General features: G+C 45.5%; 1 protein-coding gene across 4 annotated transcripts in view; it reads left to right on the forward strand.

The window, feature by feature from the left end:
* smarca4a (SWI/SNF related BAF chromatin remodeling complex subunit ATPase 4a) overlaps positions 1–24703 on the forward strand; it is a 111377-nt gene that overhangs the window by 16067 nt on the left and 70607 nt on the right. For all 4 annotated transcript variants that reach the window (XM_078234886.1, XM_078234887.1, XM_078234888.1 and 1 more), the window contains exons 3-11: positions 10396–10653; positions 13558–13690; positions 15395–15769; positions 16325–16423; positions 18935–19193; positions 20063–20189; positions 21920–22093; positions 23167–23340; positions 23672–23839. In XM_078234886.1, the coding sequence (XP_078091012.1) occupies positions 10432–10653; positions 13558–13690; positions 15395–15769; positions 16325–16423; positions 18935–19193; positions 20063–20189; positions 21920–22093; positions 23167–23340; positions 23672–23839 (1731 nt within the window). In that variant the 5' untranslated portion in view covers positions 10396–10431. The remainder of the gene's footprint in view (positions 1–10395; positions 10654–13557; positions 13691–15394; positions 15770–16324; positions 16424–18934; positions 19194–20062; positions 20190–21919; positions 22094–23166; positions 23341–23671; positions 23840–24703) is intronic.

Genomic DNA, 24703 nt, shown 5'->3' on the forward strand with positions numbered 1-24703 from the left:
CAAATGTCGTGACCATTTTGTGTATGGCAAGATCCCGCAAACCTGTATTCTGTTCTTGACCAGTTTTTGGTGGCACTTAGAAGGAATGTTTTGGAAGAGGGGCTCTTTTGCTGATGATTGCAACATAATATTCCATTCTTCTGACCGAACAGACATGGTTTGATGTCCCAACCCGAGGTCAGCAATTCCGAATTCTCAATGCTCTGCTGAATTGTCAGCCTGGACAACATGCTCCTAGCCTACAGTGAGTAGCAGCATCTAACCCCTAAGACATGGTGGGATCCAACCAAGCTCCTAGGAATGAAAATGAACCCACAGCAGTTGAAGAATCTTATATAATCTCTTGCTGAGTTGTAACCCTGTTACCTCCTATGCTAGCATAGCAATTAAGTTACTAGACTATTAATCTAGGGGCCTGGGCAAATGATGTGCCGATGAGTTCAATTCCCAATTAAATAAAATCAGAGGGGGCAATTCTCCCAGCCGGCTGTCCTAATTGAGCAGCGCAGCGGGCCAGGAGACATCAGCGGGGGGCTGGTAGCGGGACTCACGAGCGGTGTCTGGCCAATAGCGAGTCTCCCAGACAATGTTTCTCAATGTAACCAGCCTCGCAGTGGAAATCGGTGCAAGGTTGATTATAATAATGAAATTGCAATTTGCATATGATTCGTGAGCCCGGGTAGTCTCCGGGCTCAGTAATGACCCCTACCCCCGCCGGGAGAGGTTCCCACCAGCGAGGAGTACAATTGATCCCCATCAACAGGACCAGGCATGATCAACCCGCTGGTGGGGACAGAGACCATTGAGGCCCCATCCCAAAGGGTGCCCCTTGGGCAGTGCTACCTGGCACTCTGGGGCCAAAGGGGGCAGGGCCGATCAGTGGTTGTGGGGGCAGGGGACCCTATGCGTACTCTGCAATGGGACCATTGGGAAAGGGAGGAAGAAGGCAATTGAGGCTGCAAATAGAGGTGGGGGGGGGTTGGGTAGGCCGGCGATCAGTGGGAGGCCGGGTAGGCTGGCAATCAGTGGTGGGGGGCAGTGCACGTGTGTGCCGATCTCTACACTGACAGATCGATGCATGCGCAGTGGCCCACTCAGCGCACTGACTTTGGCCTCTCCAGCGGGATGAGGGCCCCCCTTACCAGCGTGAATCCCCCTGAGAGGCACTCTGTGGAGCGCAGAGTACCAGAGATTCATGAAACTAAGTTCGTCCAAAAAACACTTAGTAATGGTGGCCATAAAACTACTGGATTGTCGTAAAAGCCATTCTGGTTTACCATTGTCCTTTGGAGAAGGAAATCTGCCATCTTTACCCACCTATATGTGACTCCAGATCCATAGAAATGTGGTTGACTCTTAACTGCCCTTTGGAATGGCCTAAAAAGCCACTCAGTTGTTTTCACAAAGGTGACTGACCACCATCACCTTGAGAACAATTAGTGGTGGACTGTAAATGCTGACCTTACCATCAATGTCCACATCCCATGAATGGATAAGAAAAAAATCATTAGGGTACAGCCAATGTTACAAAACCTATATATGCTCAGGCCAACCAGCTCCCATGCAGTTCACTGGGGTCAGGTCCGGGGCCCCTCCACTCAATCCACTAGGGAGCTTTGTGAGGAAGATGGGCAAGAATATCTTCATGAGCGGGACAAAAACAGGAACAGGCTAATGTGGAATCTGGGGTTCATTTAATTAAAATTTCCATCTGAGCGACCACCAGTTTGTGTTCATCGGGCAAGTTCCTTTCTCGGAATCTCATTTATTCCCTTGCCTGACGGCAGCTCGTTACAAAGGCAGCTAGTGAAACAATCTGGATATTTTTAGCGCCTGTTGGGAAAGTGCAAAGCTCGGTCAACCCACACTGGCTAAACTACGCACAGCCCACACTTCCTGTGACAGCTGGAGATGTTTGCTGCGGGGCTGGATTGCCGAAACAATTGGTTTTCTTTTACAAAATGAGGAGAAAACTGGTTAACTAACTCACCACCGGTGATGGCTTGTATAACAGTGTAAGGGCACCATTTTCTTTTGCAGAAAAGAGACTTAATTATCTATTAAGTCCCTCTGCCATGGTTGCTGTGACATGATATTCTTTTTGAAATTAGGAACTTGCAGCAGGGAATAAAGCTGAGAACAGTCTGAGTGAAGGAAAGAAGGATGTTCAGAAGGAAGGTTTTGTTTTTGCTGTGCAGGTTTCTGCTCTTGGAAAGCAATTAAACTTAATATAGGTGACAATTGAGCAAGATGGGAGAGGTACCAACTGAGAGGCTACTGAGTAGGCTTTGGTGAGGAGAGTTCCACACTGTTCTCCCACCTACTATTGGCCTTACCATTGGGGTACGTGGCAAGTGTGTCACTGTGTCTGTTTACACCCCCCACTTCACCACCCCTCCCCATTCTGGGGGGAGAATGGGGTGAAATTGTAGCAGCTGCCTCTCGCTACCCTGTGCTCCATCACTTTGGGCCATAAGGGCTTGCTGCTAGCGAGGAAGAGGCTTTGCCAACTCGGCGTCCTGTCACTGCAGTTGCTAGGTTTGAAGTTAGCAACCTGATCCTTCCTAATGATCTAGCAGTCAGCACTCAGTTTAAATGCAACTCGCATTTCCAGGCTAGTGATTACAGATCAACGGTACTTCAATGGCTGCAAAGCACTTTTAGGTGTCTTGAGGTCATGAAAGGTACTTTATAAGTGCAAATCCTAAAGTGCCTTGAGGCTAATGGGTTGTCATAACGCCCTTATTTTGTCACTACCCTTCCCCCACATTCATTAATGTAAGTCTGCTAAATGAACAAGGAGCAGGAGTGGGCCATTCGGCCCCTTGAGCCCACTCCACCATTCAATACAATCTGATCTGATGGTGAACTCAAATCTGCATCCTGCATTCCCCCAATAACCTATCACTCCCTTGCTTGCCAAGAATTTATTCATTTCTGCCTTAAAAAATATTCAAAGACCCTGCTTCCACCACCTTTTCAGGAAGAGAGTTCCAAAGGCTCACGAGCCTCTGAGAAAATTTCGCCTCACCTCCATTTCAAATGGGCGACCTCTTATTTTTAAACAGTGACCCCCAGTTCTAGAATCTCTCACAAGAGGAGTAATTCTCTCCACATCTGCCCTGTCAAGGCCCCTCAGGATTCTAAAGGAAAGAAAGGCTTGCGCTTTGATGGTACTTATCAAGACAACTGGATGTCTTAAAGTGGGTTACAATCAATTAAGTACTTTCTGAAGTGTAGTCACTGTTGCAATACAGAAAACATGGCAGCAAATTTGCACATAGCAAACTTTCATAAACTGCAATGTAATACTAAAGTAATCTGTTTTAATGAAGTGATTGATGGCCACGACATTGGGGAGAACTCCCCTGCTCATCCCAAAGTTGGCAACTCCATCAGTGCAGCACCCTGTCACTATTACACTGGAGTGTCAGCCTTGATTGTATTAAGCCCTTGAATGGGATTTTTTTAATGGACTTTGTGTAAACCCAACTGCCTCACCAGTGCTCTTCAAGGATGGGAACCTGCCATTCAACCCAGTCTGACCTGCACGTGTCTCCAGACCTACACATTCTGTATGAGCCAGAATGCTCACAGGCAGCACTTCCTTCTCGTAAGCCCTTCTCGGGGCAGCTATTAATTGGTTCTGGAGCAAACATCCCTACAGTCTATGAACAAATGTGGGTAGAAGCTTTAACTTAAAACACTCTTTGCCCCTTGCATTATGGAACACATCATTGCAGCATCTCAGTGTGACAAATACAACAAAAGATGTTGAAATGCCATACAGTATCTGTAGTTACACGGTGGTCACTGTTTGTGCATAAAGATCCCACAAGTTGACAGGAGGTAGCATTGCTCCCAGTTTGCTAAGTGTTTGCCATTCGAATAGCCAGTTATTCTGCTTTTGGATGGTTGGGTTGTAATGGTTGCGGGAGGAACAATAGCCAGAGCTCACTTGGCTCTTTATCAAGTAGTGCCAGTGGATTTCTCATCAGAGGGGCAGGCAGCTCTTGAACCATTCCTTCAGTAGCACCAGTATGAATTATGTTCTTTGCAGGATTTAAACCCAGGATCTTCAGAATTTGAGGCAGCAGTGCTGCAAACGGAACCGTGGCATCACTTTACACCGATCCCTGACTAACAGTCAAACAGAATGAGGCAGCCTTGGCATGCTTCTTACAAATGAAATGGTTTCATAAAATATGCGTGTTAATAATAACCCCTTAAATAAAAGTTGTCCCAATAGATCATTACACTTTTGTCCAATCTCTAACGCTTTTCCAAGACCCTACTCTTTCTGCTTGTCCTGGTTTCTAAGGTGTTTTGGTTCCATTCTGTCCTACAGTTAAGTTGGTGCATGCTGCAAGATACCTGTTAAAGGAAATCCACACCTGACCACATGTCCTGTTGGAGACAGCAATCTCACCAGTTCTTTAACATCAGTCCCTGCTCTGGGTAACCTCCACGACCCTGCCTGATGTGTGTTAATCTCACTGCATCCTGAGATGCTACTAGTACTTTGTGAAGACTTGGTAGTGTCCTGATTATAAGGCCACCACCATCTTTCTTTTCTAGTCCTTCTTCCCATCAAAATGTTTCATTTTTACAACAGTTTCCTTCCCCTTTTCTAAAGACCCTGCCGGGTAATTTTTCATTGTGCCACAATGTAAGACGGATGTTAGAAAGTGGGCAATCTGTTTTATGTCTCTCCTGATTTTTATCCCCGTCAAAGTCACTCAGTTGCTGATTTGTTATCCCTTTTTTATGCCATCACAATCAAAATTAACTGACCCGAACTGCGGCACAGTGGTTAGTACTGCTGCTACACAATGCCAGGGACCCAGGTTCAATTCCGGTCTCGGTCACTGTCTGTGTGGAGTTTGTACTTTCTCCCTGTGTCTGCGTGGGTTTCTTCTGGGTGCTCCGGTTTCCAAAGATGTGCGGGTTCGGTTGGTTGGCCATGCTAAATTGACCCTAGTGTCAGGGGGATTAGCAGGGTAAATGTGTGGGGGTACAGGAATAAGGCCTGTATGGGATTGTGGTCGGTACAGACTCGATAGGCCGAATGGCCTCCTTCAATACTGTAGGGATTCTATGATCTAACTCCCCAGGGGTACAGCCCCCTCTCCTAAAAAAAATGAAATACTTGCATTTATGTAGCCTAAAAGGTGGGGATATGTTCGGCACAACATGTGGGGCCGAAGGGCCTGTTTTGTGCTGTAGTTTTCTATGTTCTATGTTCTATGTAGCATCTGTAAAGTGTTGTCACTGTTGTAATGTGAGAAAGACAGTAGCCAATATGTGCACAGCAAGCTCCCACAAATAGCTATGTGCGAATGATCAGATAATCTGTTTTTAGTGAGGTTCATTCAGTGATATTGTCCTGGACACTGGAGATAACTCTCCGACTTTTCTTCAAAATAGAGCCACGGGCTCTTACACCTGAAGGGACAGATGGGGGCTTGGCTTAGCACATTATATGAGAAATGGCCCCTCCCAACACTGCTTAATATTGCACTTGAGTGTCAGCCTTGATTTTTATATTCCTTACTGTCCTTATATTAAGTTCTGGAGTGGGACCTGAACCCACAACCTTCCAACTCAAAAGAGGAGAGTGCTACCAACTAAGGCATTGCTGACGCATTCGTAGCACTAACTCTCAATGAGCTCAGTTCCCCACCTCTAATGGTCATTCTTCACGTGTGAGCCAAGACAGCAAGTATCCATGGACTATGAGGTCACGGGAGGTATCACAACTGAGGTTCACCCTGTCCTCACTGTCACCTACTTGGGAAAATAAGGACATAAAGAGATTTGAAAAGAAGAAAAAATTGGGATTAAGTGTCACCAGTGCAGACTCAATGGGCCAAACACATGAGCCCTGTTCTCATATTCCTGTTCTTGTATCACATTTATATGCTTGCAGTTACAAACAGGGGTTCCCAGAGGGCAATCAGCAATGATTGAACTTGCCATTCCCTGGACTGTGATGCTGAAGCCCATTTTAATTCTGCCTCCATTCCCAGTTAAAATCCTACTAACTTCCTACCTCACTACAAGCTCAACATTGTCTTTGGATGCTGACATTCCTTAGATCCCTTCCTCAATCCTAACTCAAGTCAGGTCAGATCATTCAATTGGCAGTCGCATTTATTTTTGCCTCTGCCTTGAGAGAACGTGGAAACCTCCCCAGGATTCGCTGGCCTGCCCTCCCTTTCATAACGATTATCAATGAGATACAAATGCTGCCTGAAATGTATTTGCCTGGCAACCCACATGTCAGTTTTAATTCAGGCCAAGCACTGTACAGTTGGCTCCACATCAGCACACACCTAATCTAATCACTGAATTCCAATCTACCAAATCACTTCCCATTCTCTCTTATTATGTAGAGTTCTAGTGCAATAAATCATTTCCCACTCTGGGCCCCTATCACATCCTGATCCCAGAACAATGCTTCTCCCCAATTATTGCATGCTTTCAACACAGTAAGTGTAATCAGTGCCCTGTCTAACCTCACCCGACAGCCACAGAATTAGAATCTAATCTTCCACAGTAATGCATTCTTCTGAGAACTAATGACTGCATGTATGGTTGAATAATTGAAGTGTTCAGAAGTGATGACACTCCTGAAATGCAGACGATTTCTATCACATTTGACCATTTGAAACCTTTTATGCCCCCCTCCCCCCGGCTCACTGCTCTCTTGACCTAGTTCCTCTTGAAGGCACCAATGTTTGTTCGATTATGTTGCTGTGACACTGTGCTATGTTAAAAGTGCTATATGAATGTAAATTTGTTGCTGCAGGCTGTGTGAAACTGGTGAGCGTTCACTCATGTGTAGTCCCACTACTGTCATGGGTCTAATTGCTGTATGGATTGATTTGATTTATTATTGTCACATGTATTGGGATACAGTGAAAAGTATTGTTTCTTGCGCACTATACAGGCAAAACATACTGTTCATAGAGTACATAGGGGAGAAGGAAAGGAGAGGGTGCAGAATATAGTGTCGCAGTTACAGATAAGGTGTAGAGAAAGATCAGCTTAATATATGGTAGGTCCATTCAAAAGTCTGATGGCAGCAGGGAAGAAGCTGTTCTTGAGTCGGTTGGTATGTGATCTGACTTTTGTATCTTTTTCCCGGTGGAAGAAGTTGGAAGAGGGTATGTCCAGGGTGCATGGGGTCCTTGATTATGCTGGCTTCTTTCCCGAGGCAGCGGGAGGTGTAGACGGAGTCAGTAGACAGTTGCACAGTTATTATTGGTTTCTTATCTAATTGGCCATTCTTCATGCAAGTTGGCAATGAGTGACTATTCAATTTGCGGTGCTTCATAAATAAACCAAAAATGGCAAGAGGATAAAATGTCAAAGGACATAAAATGTCACATGACTGCAATTTTTATCCTCCAATTTTTTTCCACATGCTGGAATGCCATTTGTCATCTATTCTGTGCTTGTCAGTACATCCAGCCTTTAAGGGGCAATTGAGACCCTGTTTAATTAGACTGCGGTGTCGAGCTTCATACAAGAGTAGCAGATGGCAAATGATAGGCAATGCTCAACTGACCACTAACCAAACAGACCTAAATAAAACCCAAAAAGAACCTTTCAAAACCTCACAATGTCTCGTAGTATTTTATAGCCAATGAGATTGTAGCATGGTGGTCGTAATGTTGCTTGTCTAGTCATCCAGAGGCCCAAAGTAATTCTCTGGATACATGGGTTCAAATCCCACCATTGCAACTGGTAGAATTTAAAATTCAGTTAATTAATAAATCTGGATTAGAAAGCTAGTTTTGGTAATGGTGACCATTTTAACAGGTGGATTGTTGTAAAAAAGAGTTGTCAGGGAAAAAGTCGGACCTCTCAGGGACAAAGGAGGGGAATTATGCTTAGAACCCAAGGGAATAAGGGAGATCCTAAATGAATATTTTGCATCGGTATTCACAAAGGAGAGGGACTTGTTGACTGGGAGTGTCTCAGAGGGAGGTGTTGACCCGTTAGAGAGAATCTCCATTACAAGGGAGGAAGTGTTAGGTTTTTTAGGTAACATTAAAACTGACAAATCCCCAGGGCCTGATGGCATCTATCCTAGCCTGCTCAGGGAGACAAGAGATGTAATTGCTGGGCCTTTGACAGAAATCTTTGTCTCTTCATTGGACACAGGTGAGGTCCCTGAGGATTGGAGGATAGCGAATGTGGTACCGTTATTTAAGAAGGGTAGCAGGGATAACCCAGGTAATTATAGGTCAGTGAGCTTGACGTCCATGGTAGGGAAGTTGTTGGAGAGGATTCTTAGAGACAGGATGTATGCGCATTTAGAACGGAACAATCTTATTAGTGACAGACAGCATGGTTTTGTAAGAGGGAGGTCGTGCCGTACAAATTTGGTGGAGTTTTTTGAGGAAGTGACAAAAACGGTTGACGAAGGAAGGGCCGTGGATGTCGTCTATATGGATTTCAGTAAGGCATGTGACAAAGTCCCTCATGGCAGGTTGGTTAAGAAGGTTAAGGCTCATGGGATACAAGGAGAGGTGGCTAGATGGGTAGAAAACTGGCTTGGCCACAGGAGACAGAGGGTAACAGTCGAAGGGTCTTTTTCCGGCTGGAGGTCTGTGACCAGTGGTGTTCCGCAGTGCTCTGTACTGGGACCTCTGCTATTTGTGATATATATAAATGATTTGGAAGAAGGTGTAACTGATGTTATCAGCAATTTTGCGGATGACACGAAGATGGCTGGACTTGCGGATAGCGATGAACATTGTCGGACAATACAGCAGGATATAGATAGGCTGGAAAATTGGGCGGAGAAACGACAGATGGAATTTAATCCAGATAAATGCGAAGTGATGCATTTTGGAAGAACTAATGTAGGGGGGAGTTATACAATAAATGGCAGAGCCATCAAGAGTATAGAAACACTGAGGGACCTAGGTGTGCAAGTCCACAAATCCTTGAAGGTGGCAGCACAGGTGGAGAAGGTGGTGAAGAAGGCATATGGTATGCTTGCCTTTATAGGACGGGGTATAGAGTATAAAAGCTGGAGTCTGATGTTGCAGCTGTATAGAACGCTGGTTAGGCCACATTTGTAGTACTGCGTCCACTTCTGGTCGCCGCACTACCAGAAGGACGTGGAGGCTTTAGAGAGAGTGCAGAGAAGGTTTACCAGGATGTTGCCTGGTATGGAGGGTCTTAGCTATGAGGAGAGATTGGGTAAACTGGGCTTGTTCTCCTTGGAAAGACGGAGAATGAGGGGAGACCTAATAGAGGTGTACAAAATTATGAAGGGTATAGATAGGGTGAACAGTGGGAAGCTTTTTCCCAGGTCGGAGGTGACGATCACGAGGGGTCACGGGCTCAAGGTGAGAGGGGCGAGGTATAACTCAGATATCAGAGGGTCGTATTTTACACAGAGAGTGGAGGGGGCCTGGAATGTGCTGCCAAGTAGGGTGGTGGAGGCAGACACGCTGGCATCGTTTAAGACTTATCTGGATAGTCACATGAGCAGTCTGGGAATGGAGGGATACAAACAAATGGTCTAGTTGGACCAATGAGCGGCACAGGCTTGGAGGGCCGAAGGGCCTGTTTCCTGTGCTGTACTGTTCTTTGTTCTTTGTTCTTAATTTACTAATACCCTACAGGGGAAAAACAAATCTACTGTCCTTACCTGGTCTGGCATACATGTGACTCCAGACCCACACACTGTGGATGATTTAAAATGGCCGAACCATTTCCTCCTCAAAGACAATTAGGGATGGGCACCAATGCTCACATCCCATGAAAGAATTTTAAAATAAGTACTTTTGAGCTGTAGTCACAGTTGGAATGTAGGAAACGTGGCAGCCACAGTAAACTCTCCCAAACAGCAGTGTGCTAGGTCATCTGTTTTTACTGATGTTGGTCTGTTGAATAGTACAGGACAGAAGGAGCCATTCAGCCCATCGAGGCTTGCACTGGCCCTTTCAGCGAGCAACCCATTTAATCCTAATCCCTCTCTCCCTGCATCCCTGCAATTTTTTTTCTGCAAGTCTTAATCCAATTTTATTTTGAAAGCTGCAATTGCAGCCACTTCCATCCATCCATCACCCTATCAGGCAGTATATTCCAAATGCTAACCACTTGTTCCTTAAAGCTTTGTCTCATGTTGCTTCATGTTCTTTTGCCAATCACTTTAAATCTGTTTTAATTTTTACTTACTCTATCTAAGCCCTTCATGATTTAAAACATCTTTATAAAATCTTTTTGTCACCTCTCTGCTCCAATATTGGTTAGGACACCGAGAGAACTTCCCTATGAGAATTCAGAGTCCTCAGGTCAACCATTCAGACACTCGAACCAAGGAATGACTTGCAGGGATGTCATCAGGTAATATGTATCTTTTTATTGAAGGGTGGACGACCAATTATCAAAGAGCGCTGCTGAAAGATGTCAACTCCGGATCCTCCAATGGGAGGCACTCCTCGCCCGGGCCCATCTCCAGGACCTGGACCTTCTCCTGGATCAATGCTAGGCCCCAGTCCTGGACCCTCCCCTGGCTCTGCCCACAGTATGATGGGACCAAGCCCAGGTCCCCCATCTGCTGGCCATTCCATGACTCCACAGGGGCCTGGAGGTTACCCTGCAGAAAGCATACATCAACTTCATAAGGTAATATGGTAAAGATTTCTGTGAAAATCTTTACTCTTGTGATGGAACTGCATTATTAGTAATCTTTTAAAATATGTTTAGACGCAAAGAGAAAATCATTTAATGGGGATAGACTGATGATTTGTTTGGCTTGGTAAACGAGTTCCAGTATTCCTGTTCAGATGTTTGTAGCATCATACAGTGCAGAAGGCCATTCGACCCCTCATGCCATGCCAGCTCACTGAAAGTTATGCAATCAGTGGCACTCACCTGCTGTTTACTCATAGCCTGCCAAATGCTTCCTTTTATCTGAAACCCTGACCCTCTCCCTTATTGATATGGTTAATGGCCATTGCTTTTCTCACTTTTCTCTCCTCATCCCCCTATGTTGCAAATACACTCCCTGGATTTTCCTCCCTGAATCCTACCTGCGTTGAAATCGAGACTTTATCAATTGCAACCTCTCCAGAAGGCCACTCTCTGGAATGCCTCACCTCCATCAGGCTTTCTCTCAACAGTTTATAAGCTTTAAAAAAGCCAAGGCTGACTAAACCCAACCACAACGCTTTGCATAATCTCCCAATCTTCACCTAGTCTTTTAGGCATGTTGATTACTCTGCACTATACTCCTAATCTGTTCATAAAGTTTCTCAGTGGGAAAACATCCCCGATAGCCCAACAAAGTGAGTTTTGCTAATTCTCAGGTTGAAGGGAGGAGCTTTTTAAGACGATTATAGTTGACATGATCTCTGCTGACTGTTGCTCAGGTATAAGCAGTAATACCCCAATCAGATCTTGCTGAATATCACAGAGAGGGGAGATGAGGAGATTTCTTTCTAAAGCAGTGAACTGTAATCCAGAATGCGCTGCCAGAAAGGATGGCAGAAACAGATTCCGATTTAACTGTTATGGGGAAGAGCAGGGAAGTGGAACTAATTGGATAGTTCTTTCACAGCGCTGACACAGGTATGATAGGTTGAATGGCCTCCTGTGTAGTAAAATTCTATGAATTTTGTATTACTTGAAATTGTAAACAATATTCTATACAACGTCAGTTAGATTCGATAGAACTATCTGTTATCAGCTACACAGGGCACAACAGTGTAACATGTTAAACCCCCTATTACATTTCTTGCACTTAACACTATTTCATGTACCACTTTCCTATGCTGTATGCCTTCTGACCCAAAACCTCTACACTGTATAATACAATACCTCACCACATAATATGCCTACACTTTCCTTTAGCCACAACCCTCAGCCAAATATCCCTACATGCCACAGCTTTGTTGAGTCACGCCCTTGTATACAGGGCCCCTGTGCAGCCAACCTCAACTGCTGGGGCCTAGGTACAAACCCATTATGCACTTGTGGAGAGACATAAGCAATGCTGCGCATTACTGAGGAGTGTCCCCTCTGCAGACTAAGTGGCGGACTAATCACTAGCGAATAAGGAGGCTACTACTTGGTTTCAGGGATTTGTATTCGCTAAATAAATAAAATAATACAAATGCTGTGTCTATGTAAGCATCAATTCCTGAACTACCATACCATACTCTGTGTGGCACGCTGATGTATGACACCCCTAGAAATAGCACCCTGATTTCTGTCAGTTTCCCCTCAATAGCAATAATATAAAAGCAAAATCCTGGAAATCTGAAATAAAAACAGAAAATTCTGGAAAGACTCAGTAGGTCTGGCAGCATCTGTGAAGGGAGAAATAGAGTTAATGTTTCAAGTCAGTGTGACTCTCCTGCAGCACCCTGATACACCACACCTAAAGAACACAGAACAGTACTGCACAGAACAGGCCCTTTGGTCCTCCAAGCCTGCGCCGACTCTGGTGCCTGCCTAATCTAAAACCGTTTACGGAGTCCATATTCTTCCATTCCCATCCTATTCATGTATTCCTCTAGTTGCCCCTTAAATGCAGCAATGGCACCTGCTCCCACCACTTCTCTGGGCAGCGCATTCCAGACATTCACCACCCTCTTTTTAAAAATCTTGCCTCACACACCTCCTCTAAACTTTTCCCCACGCACCTTAAACCTATATCCTCTATACTTGACTTTTCTACCCTAGGAAAAAGCATCTGACTATCCACTCTGTCCATGCCACTCACAATCTTGTAGACCTCTATCAGGTCACCCCACAACCTCTGTTGTTCCAGTGAGAACAAACCGAGTTTATCTCTCCTCATAGCTAATACCCTCCAGACCAGGCAACATCCTGGTAAACCCCTCTAATTAACACCATAACATACCACACTCTTCTGTATAGCACTCTGATATACTGTGTCTCTCGGTGTAACAGTATCTGTTACCATACCTCCCCACTGTACCACGCTCTCTATTTTGTGGCTTGCAATATCAGTTCCTTCTTTTCTGTAGGCTTTTATGGCATTAAACAGTTAAGTTCTGACTGCATTCTGCTCCTTAGCATTCTGTAACTCAGTGTCAGTGGTGTTTGAAAGGCTGGCTTTGACATTTCTGCTGAACCCTCTTCGAATCCATGTGCAGTGAGCAGGATTCTTTGTGGTAATCAGCAGTGGCAGGCTGCTGAGGGCTGGCTCCATTGGAAACCTGTCAGTTACACCTTATCTCCTGATTTCAGAAGCTCCCCTCGTGTTAGCTGTCCCATCATGTGCATGTACTGTGCAGTTCTTACCAGCCATCTGTAATCCAGAGACCTTCAAGGCACCTGCTACAGCTCAGTACTCAGGCTGCTGGGTTAATCACAGCTAAATCTCTCCACCCCCCCCCCCCCTCCCTGTCCCATTGCATCTGTTTCCCTGAGAGTCTTGTCCATAGAACGCCAGAAGACATTAATGGATTGCACATTCACAGGGTACAGGCTGTGTACAGTAATTGCAGTTCTCTGCCAGCTGAAGGGGAATGCTGCCTCCAACATCTTTTCTCTTTGCAGGCAATGGAATCGATGCATGAAAAGGTGATGCCTGATGACCCGCGTTACGGTCAGATGAAATCTATTGGCATGAGGCCAGGCGGACACAGTGGCATGGGACCACCGCCCAGCCCCATGGACCAGCATTCACAAGGTAACAGGCTTTGCGTCAGTGCAAAGCTTTTTATTTTGTTTTAATAAAAAGAACACTTAGATTTGCAAATTATATTATTTTCACACCTCTTTGTCTTTGGTCTCAACACACTGACCCACTTAAAAATAAATAGACAATTGACCAGACACAGGCCTCTAGCAGCAACTCTCAGTGACCTCTGCTTGGAGTCAAGAAATTGCAGCCTAAATGGATGTTTCATCCGTCTGATTTCACTTCTTTCCTGTACGGGGAATTCTGCTGCCTGTATCGTAACTTGCTCCATCCCATTCTTGCATCACGATTCCCCCTCGCAATTGTGCTTGCAGTTTGAGCAGCACCTTCACAATTGTTGCACATCTGACCACCTGCTCTGCTTGAAGGTGTAATGTCCTAATTATGATAGGGGTTGTGGGTTTTAATGGAAAGAAAAAAGACTTAGTTTGCACACATAGATTCAAACAAACACTCAACAGCTTTTATTGAAGAGCTGCTCTTTACACTACAAGTACAAAACTGAAAACGAAACAGCCGCCTGCAGCACGCACCCTAATGACATCATCATTAAATTGTGATCAGTTCTTAAAGCAATCTGCAACCTTTTAAAATATATAACAGAAGGGAACATTGCCTATGAGGGTGGCGTGGTGGCACAGCGGTTAGCAATGTTGCCTCACGGTGTCAGGGATTCGGGTTCAGTTCGAGCCTTGGATAACTGCCCGTGTGGAGTTTGCACTTTCTCCCCATGACTGTGTAGGTTTCCTATGGGTGCTCCAGTTTCTTCCCATTGTCCAGATGTGCAGGTTAGGTGGACTGGCCATGGTAAATTGTCTCATAATGTCCAAAAATGTGTAGATTAGGTAGATTGGCCATGATCAAAACGCGGGGTTACGGGATTGGACGGGGGAGTGGGCCTTTGGAGGGTCATTGCAGACTCAATGGGCCTTCTGCACTGTAGGGATTTTACAAATAAACAACCCTCTGAGATCTCTGCATTCATCCAAGCTGCCTAGGCTTTAAGGTCTGGAATCCTCTCCATGAACCTCTCTGCCCCTCTACTCCTCTTTCTTCCTTTAAGATGCTTTTGGTCATCAGCCCTAAGATCTCCTCCTTTGGCTTGTTACCTAATTTTGTTTGGTAATACTCCTGTGAAGCATCTTGTGTTATACTCCTATTAGCTAGCTGGTGAAAGCTGAAAGCAGAGCCAGTTTTTACTTAGAATGTATTTATTCACAGAATGAAACATTACAGGTATATAAATGCAAAATACTACAGATGCTGGAATCTGAAACAAAAACAGAAAATGCTGGAAAATCTCAGCAGATCTGACACATCTGTGGGGAGAGAATAGAGCCGATGTTTCGAGTCTAGTTGACCATTCGTCAGAGCTGAAGAAGAGTCATCTAGACTTGAAACATTGGCTCTATTCTCTCCCCACAGATGCTGTCAGACCTGCTGAGATTATGCAGCATTTTCTGTTTTTAATGCAGGTATACATCTCCTGACTCCTCTCAACCCATGTGTCAGTAAGTGTCTCTTTATATGTGCCCAAGTATCCATCCAATCAACCTGTATGTACATAACCTTAGTCATTACAATTAATGTGTTGGTCTGTTTTATCATGTAAAAGCTCTATATAAATGCAAGTTATTGTTGTTTAGTTAGCAGAAAGACAAAGGTTAACCTGTAACAACCTTTCAATTACAGGTTACCCTTCTCCCCTTGGAGGTGCTGAGCATGCCCCAAGTCCAGTACCTGCTAATGGTCCTACCTCAGGACCCCCTATGTCTTCTGGACCGGGTGGTGTTCCTATGGACGGCGGGGACCCCCAGACCCTGGGTCAGCAAAACCGAGGGCCCTCTCCTTTCAACCAGGGGCAGCTGCATCAGTTGCGAGCGCAGATCATGGCATACAAGATGCTGGCGAGAGGCCAGCCCATCCCGGACCACCTACAGTTGGCTGTCCAAGGGAAGAGACCCCCACCTGGAATGCAACAGCAGATGTCATCACTACCTCCACCCTCCACCCCTGGAACTGGACCAACTCCAGGCCCAGCACCTGGAAACTACAACAGACCACTTGGTATCTACATCTTCACTTACTTTGTCATACCTTTAACTTACATTGATTGTTAGCGTTGGCAACTGAGCCAAGGTCCAGTATGATTCAGACACATACACGCCAGCAACTCCACAAAAAAACAATTGTGCTTCTCTCTCAAACTCACCATGGTGTTTTCTCTGAGTTTATTTTCAAATGTGCAGTTCTCATTTGTGCAGATGAAACTGAGGAGGTCCTAGGTTCTTCTCTTCCAGATTGAAGGGAGGTAAGGATTAGAGGGAAAATCATCATTGAACAGTTGACCTGCTTTGTGTCCTTGTGGTAGCATGGGACTAGTTAGCACCTCCCACTCCTCTGTGTGCACCCCCTGCTCCAATCTCAGGAAGATGTGCAGTCTGAGAGGGACCAGTAAACACAAATGTCTTGGTGCAGGGAAAAGGCCATATGCAGGACCTGCCAATGTATTGATGCACACAAGCTTCCTGTCGTTTGTCATTTTTTCTGATTCTAAAACCATTCCTACCTGTGCCAGTGTATCCATCTGACTTTCTGTCTCCCCTCACCCCTATTTTATAGGTATGGGAGGATCCAACATGATGCCTCCAGGGTCTGCTGGAGTCAATCAGGGAATGCAGTGCCAGCCTCCTGGTGGCCCCTCAAAACCCTGGCCAGAAGGTAAGCTTCTTTGGTTTTTAGAATTATCAAGAAATTCTGTTGAATGGCCAAGGCTCATAATGCAGGAGGGTGCTGAGGGCAAAAATGAAGATGGGGTAGAACAGGAAATAGCCATGGACTGACCCTGAACTTGTGCTCTAAAAAGATGGGTGAAAGGCAAGACTGGAACTGTGAGGATTTCTACTGCTTCTCAGGTCCTCCAAAGGAATGAGTTGGATAAGGTGCGATAAGTTTGATTTCAATGTAGTGAGGCGGAAGGAAGTGTAAAACGGTAAGCTTTTGGAGGATTAAAAGTGGACATTTCAAAGGAGTGCTTTGAAAGGGTTGAATTATGAGGGCAGGCTGTATGAACTTAGCTTGTATTCACTTGCCTAAAGCTGATTGAGGGGTGATCCAATCGAGGAGTTTAAAATGTTAAAGGGATTCGATGGAGGAGATATGCAGAAATGACTTTACCTGGTGGAGGAATTTGGAACAAAGACACACAGTCTTAAAATTAGAGTTTAGGTCTTTCAGGAGAGAAATCAGGAAGCACTTCTCCCACACTAAAGATGGTAGAAACCAAATGGTTTGTGGATGCTGGGGGAAAGCTGGAGCTTTCAAGTCTGAGATCGACAGATTGTTGTTGGGTTAAGGTTATCAAGGGATATAGTGGGCAAACATTGTTAAGGAGCAGATGAGCCAGGATCTAACTGAATGATGGAGCAGGGTTAAGGGACTGAATGACCTCCCCTTGTTCCTATGTAAGCTCTGACCAAGAGTAGCGTTGCTTTATAATTGACCAGAAAGGTTCAAATAAAGAGGACCTGGGCTGGGGGGTGAATTTGTTAAAGGTCAAGAGACATCTACATATGCCTCTTGAAATATTACAAGGGAAAAATAAGCTGATACAATTTCCAAAGAGCTAGGCGGCGATTCTCCCAGCCCAATGCACTGCTCGAGTAACGCAACAGGCCGGGAGACATCAGCAGCGGCTGTTTCACGGGATGCACGATTGGGGGCCACGGCCTCCGCACGTCTCCCAAGGTAAGTTTTTCATTGTCATCAGCTCCGCGCTGGAAATCAGCACGGAGCTGATTATCACATGGAATTTTTTGGGAGAATCCCTGCCCTAATATTTAGGAGTCGGAAGAAGGTCCAGTCTTCCCTTGACTGATGTGCTGTAATGTGGTTTTTAGTGCTAACCTCAAAACACAAACTAAGGAGTCACATGACATTTTGAACTAAGAAGTGTTTCTTAATGATCTTGGTATTGACAGGAAGAGCAATTTGTGGGTTCAATTGCTTCCTTTCATTGAGGGCAATGGTCTTAAAATGTCAATCAAGTGTAAGTGTGGTGATAACTAGACTTTATATCTGACAGCACTTCAGAATGACAATGCTACATCCTTTTGGAAAGTGAATGAAAGCCATACATTTATGTAGCGCCCTTTCAGCACTTGTAAAATAACATTCCAGAGCACTCCACACTCAATGAATTACATTTCATCCCAGAAGCTCTTGTTCTGTAGACAAAAACGGCAGCAATTCTGCTCACAGTAAGATCTCACAAACTGAAAGGATCGGTTAATCTGTTTTGGCAGCATTAATTGAGGGAGGACTGTTGGCCAGGAAAAATTCTCTTGCTAGGGCCTCAGAAACTAATATCCACCTAAATAACAGGCAGCGTAAAATTGGATTGCTGCCCCACAGTGGTGGCAATTTTCCTTTGCCGTGGAACAGATTTTTTTTTGTGTCAATGAAGAACATGCTGTCATCTGTCTTTGCGGGCACGGATTTTTTTTAGAAGTTCACATTAACTTTCTTATTATGATAAAGGCTCGCCCATGGGTTGGCTCTTCTGATAACTCAGTACTTCCTCAGAACACTACTGGGTTTTTAAGCTCCGTGAATGTGTCAGTCCTGGACTCTTGCTGTTGTGGGTTCAACCACACCCCAGAGACTTGAACATGCAATTCGGCCTGATACTGAGCGCAGCACTTGTGGGAGTGCTTCACTGTCAGAGGTGCCTTCTTTCAGATATTGAGGCGTTAAACTGATGCCCTGCTTGCCCTCTCAGATGGACAATAAAGATTTCATGGCACCACATGAGGAAAAGCAAAGGCGCTTTTCCTCGTGTATAATGTTCATCCTGCAATCAATATAATTTAACTTTTTAACTGATCTTTATTGTATCACTGTTTGTGAGAACTTGCTGTGCGAAAAATAGCTGCCCATTTCCTACATTAAAACAGAAACCACACTGCAAAAGTACTCAATCAGCTGAAAAGCGCTTTAGGACATCCTGTGGTGGTGATAGGCGCTATAAGAATGCAAGTCTTTCATTTAGTTCTGGAATGTGGTTTGAACTCACAAACTTCGAATTCAGACCAAACTCAGCAGATTAGAAGTGGATCAGGTCTAGGGGAAACCCATCTCCTGGCAAGTGCCAATCAACCTCAGGTGATCTGGCAGTAGTGGGTAACATGGTTCATGTTTTCCTGTAATCCTCACAACCTTTCTCTGTTTTAGGTCCAATGGCCAACGCCACCGCTCCAACCAGCGCCCCACAGAAACTGGCACCCCCTCAGCCCACTGGTCGACCTTCCCCAGCGCCGCCAGCTGTGCCCCCTGCCGCCTCCCCAGTGATGCCTCCTCAGACTCAGTCACCAGGCCAGCCAGCTCAGCCCGCCCCTATGGTACAGCACCATCAGAAACAGAACAGGATCACCCCCATTCAGAAACCACGAGGGCTGGACCCAGTAGAGCTTCTCCAGGAACGTGAGTACCGGTAAGGAGAGTTTGACGATATTTCAGGATGGAATGTACGTTTATAGGCTACACTAGTCCTGGCCCTTAATTCAGGGATCTAGATGTTTTCCAGTGATATGTTTTGAAACTCTCAACTTTGTTCACAAATCTCTCCATGGCCTTACTCCTCGCTATCCCTTTAATTCCCTCCAGCCTTATAACTCTCTATCCCTCATCTTGTTCTAGCCTCCTGAGCACCCACGATTTGAATCACCCCACATTGGTACCCGTGCCTTCAGCTGTCTAAGTCCTAATCTCCGGAATTCCCTCCATAAACCTCTCTGCATCTCTGTTTTTCTCTCTCCTTTTAAGACTCCTTAAAACATTTCTCTTTGACTGCGCTCTTGGTTGCCTGCCCTTATGTGGCTCAGTGTCAAATTTTGTTTGTTAATGCTCCTATGAAGCACTCTGCAACATTTTACTACGTTAAAGGTACAATGCAAATATAAGTTGTTCTTGTTGTGTTGAGTATGTTAACTAGGGTTCCTTCTTGAGCCATCAAAATTTCGAATGCTTTCTGCAGCGGCAGAAGTATGATCTGCAGTAAGTTATTGAATGCACTTTACAAGTCCAACAGTCCTGAGGAGAAACTATCTCTGTTCTCTGTTCTCTATTCTGTAATAAAGCAGATGAAAAAGCTCTGCCATGCATATTGTTCTCTTTCATTAAAGTAAAGTTCTCTTGCAAAAAAGTAGAATTACAATTGCATGTCATGAACACTGTGACCAGTGCTATGCTTTACACCTGTGAAATATTCACGAGTTTCTAACTCTCAAGATGCTTCTATGTTCTTTAGCTATAATATTCCAGGTCCAGAATTGCGCTGCTGATGTTTGGTTTTGTTGGCAGGCTTCAAGCACGCATTTCCCATCGGATCCAAGAGCTGGAGAACCTCCCTGGCTCACTCGCTGGAGACCTTCGCACCAAAGCAACCATTGAACTCAAGGCTCTGCGGCTTCTTAATTTTCAAAGGCAGGTTGGTATCAGGTCAAGAATGTTTTATTTTTCTTCGCATCCCTTTTTGCACCATTACGGTGGCCTCACTGGGTACAAATATTGCAATTGTGAAATCCCTTATGTGAGTGCCATTTAGAAGCAGTGCAATCAGTTCCCCACTGTGTTCCCTCCCAGACACAAACATTTCTGACAGCACTGCCATGTCAACAGTAATTGGGGGAGGCAGTGGCATAGTGGTATTGTCATTGGACTAGTAATCCAGAGACACGGGGTAATACTCTGGGCACTCGGGTTCGAATCCCACCAAGGCAGATGGTGAAATTTGAATTCAATAACAATCTGGAATTACAAGACTAATGATGACCATGACTCAATTGTCATAAAACTCCATCTGATTCACTAATCTCCTTTAGGGAAGGAAACCTGCCATCCTTACCTGGTCTGATCTACAAGTGACTTCAGACCCACAGCGATGTGGTTGATCCATAACTGCCCAGCAAGCCACTCTGTTGAAGGGCAATTAGGGATGAGCAACAAATGCTGGCCTAGCCAGCAACGCCCACACCCAATTTCTTTATTATTTGCCCATTATCACATTACTGTTTGTGGGAGCTTTTGCTTTGTGCAAATTGGCCGCTGCATTTCCTAAATTACAGCACTAATTACTTTTCAAAAAGTTATTAATTGGCTGTAAAGCACTGTGGGACATTTTGACACATTGGGGAAGGTCGACCAGTGGGCTGAGGGGGTGCCAGTTTCTGTGGGGCGCTGGTTGGAGCGGTGGCATTGGCCATTGGACCTAAAACAGAGAAAGGTTGTGAGGATTACAGGAAAACATTAACCATGTTATCCACTAGATAGACTGCAGTGGTTCAAGAAGGCAGCTTACCACCATCTTCTCAAAGGCAATGGAATTTGGGTTTACCTTGGGTGGGATTTTATGGTTTCAGGACAAGCGAGGCTATAAGATCCCACCCAATAAGTTCAGCTCTTTGCTTAGATCCTTACAGAAAGCTGGGTTTGACCTTTTTTATCTTCAAAAGGTTGGAGATTAATTCTCAGTGGAATTTACCATGTGTCTCTGATTTCTTTTGGAGTGCTTTAATCTAGTATGAAAAATTAGCCTCATGTATTCCATGACCCTCTCCCACAACAAGCGTTAGGAAGATATTGTAATTGGCTGGTTGGACGCACTGGTTATACTCTGAGGTTGCAACCAGGGAGACTTTTACATTGGGTCACTGTATCAGTGGAAAGAACTTAGATAATATTGTCAGCCTCCTTCATGTACACTTGTATCTCAAAATTTTAAATTATGGCAGATCTGCAACGATTCCGTATGAATTCATTCACGACAGAGGTTGCAGGCAGCTGTAATACCTCCATGTTACAACAGGTGACAACACTGAGCTTGTGGGTGCTCCTGTTCTCAGCAGCACTACCCACAGGTACTTATGAGTACTGCAGCTATATGCAATCTTTTGATAAAAGGTGAACTCATACTGGAGAGTGTACACTTGACATGTTAGACTTATAAGCAGTGGCTTTGGAACAGTGGCCAATGCCTTTATTTACAAGCCATTGGGGCAGTGAGAATTGCCTTTGCCTATCAGCTCTTGGCAGTGTCTTCATCTGTCGACTATTTTAAAACGTTCGTAGAATGTTTCTAGTTGTCAGTCTGGTGCGATGCTGGATGATGTTCCCTGTCAGACTGACTGCGATGAACTGACCCCTCTGTTTTGTCCTCAGCTCCGTCAGGAAGTGGTGGTGTGTATGAGGAGGGACACGGCCCTCGAGACAGCACTAAATGCGAAGGCTTACAAACGCAGCAAGCGACAGTCACTCCGTGAGGCACGCATCACTGAGAAACTTGAGAAGCAGCAGAAGATCGAGCAAGAACGCAAGCGCAGACAGAAACATCAGGTATATCACAGATGCACCATCATCAACAACAACAACTTTCATTTACATAGCAACTTCAACGTAATTTACTGTTCCAAGGCACTTTGCACAAGCGCCAGCAAACAAAAGTTGACACTGAACCAAATAAGAAAATACTAGGACAAGAGGCCAAAAGCTTGGTCAAAGAGACAGTTTTTAAAGAGCTTCATAGAGAAACAGAGAGGTGAAGGAGAGAATTTCTGTAGAGTCTTGGTAGCTGAAAGCATGGCCGTCAATGGCAGGAATGTGGAAGGAAACAGAATTGGAGGAGTTCAGAGAGCTCAGAAAGTTAGATGGCTGGAGGGGATTCCAGAGGTAAAGCTCAAATGGCAGTTCAGGTGCCGCTGGGGACCGAGGACCTCAGAGAGCAAATGGGACAGAACCCCAGGGAGATCTGATAGCCACTGGTAAATTAAAGATGTAAATTCCTCTTTTGTGTACCTGCAGGAGATTTTCTCATGGATTTCAAACAGAAATTGTTCAGATATCACCTGGCCTCTAATTCTGGTATTGTTTGGAGCGGCACGGTGGCGCAGTAGTTAGCACTGCTGCCTCACAGTGCCAGGGACCCGGGTTCAATTCCAGCCTTGGGTGACTGTCTGTGTGGAGTTTGCACTTTCTCCTTGTGTCTGCATGGGTTGTCTCCGGGTGCTGCAGTTTCCTTGCACACTTCAAAATTCTACAGGTTAGGTGGATTGGCCATGCTAAATTACCCCTTAGTGTCCCAGGATGTGTAGTTTAGGGGATTAGTGGGGTAAATATGTGGGTTTATGGGGATAGGGCCCGGGTAGAATGATCTGTCGAAGAGTTGGTGTAGACCTGATGGGCCGAATGGCCTCCTTCTGCACTGTTGGGATTGTATGATATCACAGAAACTGCCCTCTGCATAATGCAGCCTCAGGGCAGCTGACAACAAGGCAGTTTTAAAGCAAGGGAGGGAAAAAGGAGACCAAAGCAAGGGTTCAGCCAATATTCAGCCTTTCTTTTAGCCTTGTGTTACTTTTTTCTAAACCCCCTCAGTCCACTCACTCCACATTCTGTGTTCTTGCTCCCAGGAATACCTCAACAGCATCCTGCAGCACGCAAAGGACTTCAAGGAGTATCACCGGTCAGTTTCAGGGAAAATGCAGAAACTGACAAAAGCTGTGGCCACGTATCACGCCAACACTGAGCGCGAGCAGAAGAAGGAGAACGAGCGCATCGAGAAGGAGAGGATGAGAAGGTTAATGGTGAGCCACTCCCAGCTTGATTCCCCCATCCTTTGATTGAATTTACAAGACCCAGCCTGTTTGGAGAAACACCTTCCATTACTTGGCCATGTGGCCATTCTTCTTGTGCGACATTCAGTTCTGTGGGATCACCTTTGAGCCCGATTCTGCATAGGAGCACCTGAGGAATCAGGTGGTGGAGATTTTACCCCTGTGTCCAGTCTGCTTTGTCTGGAGAGCATATGCACATTTGATTGGGGCAGGGATATCACACATAATGGTTCCCAACTCCCTGCTCCCTGTGGGACCGCCGGTGGCATCTTGTTACTATCTTTCTCCCTGTTCCCTGTAGGCGGAAGATGAAGAAGGCTATCGAAAGCTGATTGACCAGAAGAAAGACCGGCGCCTGGCTTACCTGCTGCAGCAAACCGATGAATACGTGGCCAATCTGACAGAACTCGTCCGACAGCACAAGGCAGCGCAGGCTGCGAAAGAGAAAAAGAAGAAAAAGAAGAAGAAGGTTAGTGCAAGCCCAGTCTTGGAACGAGCACCAACAGCATGGCTGAGAAGCAATGGCTAGTGTCAGTGCAGGCCCTAGGCTGAATTTTTGCCTATCATTCCTTTGCTGCTGGGGCATGATGGTTCCACCACCAGTAAACTAAGCAGCATGAATGTAATACACACGTTAATGGGACATAAAGTTATCTCATCAAGGACCAGTTGCAGGCCACTTTGACTCAAAAGCCTTCAAGCCTGATGAACATATTGTAGCTGGAATAGTTAATTCCAAGACCACTTTGTTTAGTTGTTGATTCTCCATTCTTTCAGCATACAGCGGGCTATCAAGCAATATAAATTTGATGGCTGGGAGACAACAGCAGGGGGAGGCCTTGGATGCCGTTCGCAAGTGTCCAAGGCGTTTTTTTTGCAGCATAATCAGCTCCTCACCACAAATCGGTACAGAGTTGATTATCGTATGGAAATTACAATCTCCATTTGATTAGCTGGCCCGGAACGATATTCTCCGGGCCCGCTATCATCACCCCCCCACCGCAGGAGTGGTTTCGACCAGCGGGGTTTACAACTGCTCCCCACCAAGGGAAAAACAGGCGCCCTCACCCTGCTGATGGGGACAGAGCCATTGAGGCACTCCCGGGAAGTTGGGGGCAGGGGGGCCTACCCCTTGGGCAGTGCCTACCTGGCACCCTGGTACTGCCTAAGGAGCAAAGTGGCACTGCCCACCAAGCACCACCAAGAGGGTGGTGTCAGAGGTGGCGGAGCATACTGGTGGGCGGAGCTTATTGCGGGGTGATCGTGGGAGGGGTGCGGGGTGGGGGAAGAGAGGGACACCCCGCTGCAACAGTGCAAGAGGGATCGGTGGGAG

This window comes from Mustelus asterias, chromosome 19 (assembly GCF_964213995.1).
Source record: "Mustelus asterias chromosome 19, sMusAst1.hap1.1, whole genome shotgun sequence".
NCBI lineage: Eukaryota > Metazoa > Chordata > Chondrichthyes > Carcharhiniformes > Triakidae > Mustelus > Mustelus asterias.